Here is a 5,827-nt window from a genome sequence, read left to right as displayed (position 1 = left end):
AGCTTTAGAGGCAGACTAGCCTGATGTTTTAGTGGCCGAACCTGTTCTAGGTCCTGAGCTCAGGCTTTAGCTATACAGAGCCCTTGTTCTGTGGGCGTGACGTTTTCTGATCAAAATACAGTCTCGTTGCATAATTTGTCTACTGGACCCGAAAAGAAGTCTATTATTGTTTGTATGAGCATCTCTGGCATTTCAGTTAAGATGAACATAAACAGCAGATGTAACACAGAATGCAATCACTTCAGCCACACAAACAGCAGAAAATACAGACAAGAGTGGTATCACCCTGCCGGAATAATCCGAAACAGAAACTAACATAACATTCACTTTGTGGCACCATCACCTAAAAAAAGGCAGGCAACTTACCAGTGCTTACAACCAATCTAACAAACCCAAAACAGAGGAAAAAGGAGGGGAAAAGGGGTGTTGTGGTAACAATCTATGTCTTTCAGTATCGCAACCATATTCATCCAACTGCGGTTTAAGGTTGATTTCTTGCAAAACCCCAGCTTCTAATGTGAGATTCTGGATGTCTGACATATCTAGGACCAGCAAAGAACCTTTCCATAGCACATGCTACATTATATTCCATCAAACAAAGATGCAGCTGCAAAACTCCAGGGTTGCCAAGCAGCACAAAACCTACACCGGTTCCCCTACTTCAATCACCAGTAATCTGAAAAAAAGTACTATCTCCAAACAGCAAAATCTGAACAAAACACTCTTAATCAAACTTATGTTTGTGATAGTCATGCCCGACATAACCAGAGAACTAGAACAGGCTAGCTTAACATTCATAAAAATACCATATTCCTAGGCATCAGTCTTTGCTTTCTGACCTCATTCCACGCTGAAGTTGACAATAAAATCCAAATCAATCCAGCATGTTCACCAAGTTTCAAATAATTTGAGCTGAATATCTTCATGATGACCTCCATTAATTTATATCACTGTGGATTTACCCTCCAAACACGAACACAAGCATCCTCACCAGAACTTACTACACTATGATCATCAGCAAAAGCTAATCCATAAACTCCACCCAAGTGAGCTCCCTTTATGGTCATCCGACTAGATGCTGGCTTGTCGATTTCATATATGATGACACAGTTGTCAAGCGATCCAGTAGCAACCATGCTGCTATCAGGAGACCAAGCAAGACAGTTTATGCGGGCAGTGTGGTACAACATGTTTTTAAGCTTCACCTGCACAAAAATGTGGAGAGTGAAAAATAAGGCCCCACAATCCAGCAAGCTAAAGAAAACAAAGTAAGGAAACCCAATGTTTCCATTGGACATGAAATAGCCATATTTAAGGGGGGAAAACACATGATTAAAAAAGAGAGCGAACTGACAACAAGGCCTAAGGGGCCTGTGGCATATAACACAAACTAGGGAATCCCAATGAAGGAGCAGCACCGAACTGCAATGTACCAGTCAAGCTGTGCCTGCTTATACAGAGCACAATCCTTCCACCAACCCCATCCATTCCCCTTGAAAACTAAAGGAACAACATATAACACAGAAAGATTTAGGGAATGCAAAGACTGGCATTTAACTGTAAGAATATCAGTATTTATGTGTTTCACTTACAGCCAACATAACTTGTCTCAAGAGTAATAGTTGGACATAAAACAAAACATTGTCAGATGCAAGGCCAGTAACTATGGAAGTCTCTGTTTTTGAAAACCAATGTTGAGAACAATACTATGCTGTAAGAAAGTAAATTTCACAGAACCAAGAACCATAATGACAGGAAAAATGTTATTCATATTTCATAACATGATGAACTGGACAAATCCATCCAAACCAAATTTGTACACATTGCATATTACCACAAGTGCTTCCTTTGGTTCAGTGCCTTCTCTATATCATGTAATTCAATAAGATTTTCAGAGACAGATGCGACAGCTAAATTTGCTCTGCTCTATGAGAATGAGAATGCAAAATACTGAAAAAACTTTAATTCTTACTATCACATAGATATGTACCTAGTGCCTTACCCACATAAAAGCACACAGACCTGGCACAAGTTTGCAAATCTGCCACTTCAACCAACAATAACTAACATGCTATGTATATGCAGTTGTAATGAGACAAGTATAAGATTGGCTTGTTGGAACTTAATAAGTAATCAAAGTACCTCTCTGGAGACACGATCCCAAACTACAGCTTCCCTATTTAAATCACCAGATGCAAACATTGAATCATCTGGAGAATAACGGATGACACTGATAGCACCACGATGTTTCTCAAGGACTGCTTCTTCTGTGAGTGTATCACCTGTGACTGAATATATGTGCAATTTTCCATCCAGCCCACCTATGATTGCTTCACTTCCATCAGGTGCAATTGCAGATGCCGTCACAGCAAAGCCAAGATTGATGGTTGACACAACTTTTGTACCACGAAGCATGACAACACCTGACTCAATCGTGACCAAAGCAAGCTCAGGGCAGAGAAGGGCAAGACTAATGTCTTTTGGTTGGTTTCCCACGTCGATGGAATCTGCATCTCCACATTGGTCATCAAGCAAATGAACTCTCCATATCTGAAAAATAGAAAGAATACCAAAGGGAAAGAATTAGAGATGGTAAGGAGCACAAATTTCATTTACCAAAGAAGAATAAAAGCACCACAACTTATGTGGAAATCATATTTAGTTCATGATCCTACCCAAATCCTGTCTAATTAACAGATGTTGCAAATGAAATTAAAGAAAACAATAAAGATATAAGGGCCAGCCATGTGTTGGTAGAATTCAGGGCTCCGTAAACTTTCCGTCAGGAGATTAAAATGAAAAGCTCTCCTTGTTCTTTATTTCATTCAACTTGTTTTTGTTTCAAGACACAATAAATTAGAAATCAAAGAGAGAGAGATAATTTCATGTTTAGACAACTTGTAACAGCACCAAAGTGTCAAAATCTCAAAGATACTATTTAAGGATGCTTAAAGATGCATTCTAAAGATACAATTCAGGGGATAGGGATCCAGTTTGCTGAATTTGATGCAAACAAAAGAGTATAATATACATAAGTTGGAGAAATTTTTTTCCCATTAAACACTAACCATTTGATACATGTGGTCAACATCAAGATGGTACAACACTTACAGTCCTAAGCAATAGTACGACTACTTAAATAAAATAAAATCCGTGCACCACAGTTAAGTTAGAAGCTGGAGTACCAAATACAATCCCTCCAGCATGTTTCATATGTCATTCCTTAATCCTGATAAGCATGATCTATTCACCTCCCCGAATTCATAGTTGATTAAGATGGAATTGGAAACCAGCACAATAATTTAAGAATCATAACATATAACCATGTTAATAACCTTATTATCAAAACCAGATGTGACAATCTCTTCTTCAGCAGCAGCTAAGCATTTAATCTGTGTATTCTCCTTCCTCTGTAATTTGCTACTGTATCCAATGCCTTGAATCCATTTAATTATCAAGCCATCATAGCTGCTGGACAGTATAGTCTTTGGGACATTTTTAAGCACGGATAAGGAAGTAACATTCTTCATATGACCAGCTATTTTCAATGGACTTTTATCAAGATCACTAGCTGAGAAAATGCTAATTGTTCCACCAAGAGAAACAGTGACAAGATGATCATTCTGCCAAAGGCAACCAACTAGCATGTCATCCACTCCACCTGAGCCAGAAGAAGTCAAAGTTTTTGTTAACTTTCCACTACCATCATCACAGATCTCCCACACTTTTGCAGACTTGTCAGCAGATACTGTCAGCACCTGCAAATTAGTTTAACCACAAATTGGTTAATTATCAGGAATAAAAAGACATGCTCTGACTAGGGGGGAAAGAGAAGATAATAAATGAACGCAAATATAAAAAGGAGATAACAAAATATCAAAGAAAAAAATCTGCAACAGAGATCGAGCATGTTTGTACAGTCCTCATGCAAATTGATTGAAAATAAATTACTTTCAGCGCGTAAGAGCATAGCAAGAAGTTGGTCCTTAATTACAAAATGCGAGTAGTCAGCTGCAGACTCTGTTTATCAAAAATGGCCACTGAAGAAAGAAACTAAACACACCACTGAATTCATTTTAATACTCAATAGTTGCTTCACATTTTAAAAGAAACGAAACACAAATGAAGAGATGGTGTTGTATATTTTTCCACTCAAACTTCTAGTGTAATGTCCTCATTCAAAATCTTCTTATAATTAACTAAAAAATTTTAAAGGGTCACATCAAATGATATAAGTTTGAGCGCCACCAAGCAGATGCGCTCATCAAAAAGTTCATTATAAGTTAATGCTAGGCTTACCTGTTTACCATCAGGACTCCAACTAACAGCATAAATGCTGCCCTTATGACCATCCTCGGAAGAAATCTGTCCAATCTTCTCTCCTGTCTTTCCATCAAACAGTATGCCTTTCTTATCAGAACTTACACTGATAAACTTGCTACCATCTGGAGAAAACCGTACACAATTCACAAAATTTGAATGATCCCTGCATATAACCAAAACTTTTCAACCAATGCACCCTCTTTAGTTTGCTTTAACTCTAAAAACGTAAGATAAACCATTACAAACCTGTGAGATGACTTGAATTTAAATGGTGGTCCTTCATAAAAATTAACCAAGAAATCCTCACCACACGTCACAATTCGAAAGGGTCTGGTTGGCTTAAATGCACAACTCAAAACTCGCCTCGAATGCCCATCAAATTCCCCAACATTAGTCCCCGAATCCCACCTATAAAAATAAATAAAACGACCCATCAGCATCAATCACCACACAATAAAAATCTACTGACGTTCAGTCCTATGCCATGCCTAACTTTTTTAAAATAAAATAACAAAATCATTTCCACTCACATAAAAGCACGAACAAGAGACTTCCCTTTTCCATCCCCAGATGCAACGATCCTCAACCCATCAGGTGACCACTGAAGATCATCGATCCGACCAGTAAGTACTTTGAATTCTTTTTTCAAGACATGATCATTGTAAGCACCCCAGATCCTGACAGTCCCAGAAACATCAGCGGAGGCGATCCACTCGCCATTGGGAGAGTATCGTGCGACGGTAGCTTGGTAAGCGTGCTCGCCATAGACGGAGACGTCAAGTGGGTTGTCAAGGTTGAGGATGAGGATTGATCGGTTGTTTGTGTAGAGGATTTTATTGGTTTTTGGATGACCGGAAATTAGGATCCCCCTGCCTCGCTCTGTTGAGGGAACGCAAGCGTAGGTTTCTGCCAGCTCTGTCATTTTAGATTTGATGGAGAAAGGGAAAGCGGAGATGGGAAAGTGGTGGGGATTTTGAATGTTTCTTTATTTTATTTATATAATCGGGGACGAGCAGAGCGCCTTTTGGGCTAATTATTTAGAATAACTGTTTAGCTCCTGTTTGTTCGGGGATTTTTTTTTTTTTTTAGAAAAGTTAATTTTTTAAAAAAGTAAATTAGTTTTTTATATTAGAAAATAAGTTGAAAAATATTTTTTAGTATTTAACTATGTCACGTAAAATAAATTTTTAATTTTTTTTAAGTTTATTAAGAGAATAGTGACCAAATCTAACAGATAAAAAGTTAAAAAAATAAAAAATTAAATAAAATATCTAATTTCATAAATGATTCCAAATAATATATTGCATTCAAAAGAATAAAGACTAAATATAACAGATAAAAAAATCAAAAAAAAAATTAAAAAAATTATTTTTATAAATTATTTTAAGTAAAATAAAAGGTAGTAAAAAGAATAAGTACCAAATATAATAGATAAAAAAATTTAATTAAAAAATAATAAATAAAAATAAATAAATAAATAAATAAATACATGAGGACCAATTTA

At 36.8% G+C, this 5,827-nt stretch overlaps 1 protein-coding gene across 1 annotated transcript; it reads right to left on the bottom strand.

The window, feature by feature from the left end:
- Positions 1–221: 221 nt before the first annotated feature.
- On the bottom strand, positions 222–5,310 carry LOC7486737 (actin-interacting protein 1-2). The gene is made up of 6 exons (XM_002317849.4): positions 4,854–5,310; positions 4,570–4,731; positions 4,300–4,486; positions 3,336–3,758; positions 2,143–2,550; positions 222–1,205 (listed from the first exon to the last, which is right to left on the bottom strand). Exons 1-6 carry the CDS (start codon positions 5,243–5,245, stop codon positions 948–950), a joined length of 1,830 nt encoding a protein of 609 aa, XP_002317885.1. The 5' UTR covers positions 5,246–5,310; the 3' UTR covers positions 222–947.
- Positions 5,311–5,827: the final 517 nt, after the last annotated feature.

This window comes from Populus trichocarpa, chromosome 12, assembly GCF_000002775.5.
Source record: "Populus trichocarpa isolate Nisqually-1 chromosome 12, P.trichocarpa_v4.1, whole genome shotgun sequence".
Classification (NCBI taxonomy): Eukaryota; Viridiplantae; Streptophyta; class Magnoliopsida; order Malpighiales; family Salicaceae; genus Populus; species Populus trichocarpa.
The sequence above is the reverse complement of the archived record's forward strand: the minus strand, read 5'-3'. Positions and strand labels throughout refer to the sequence as shown.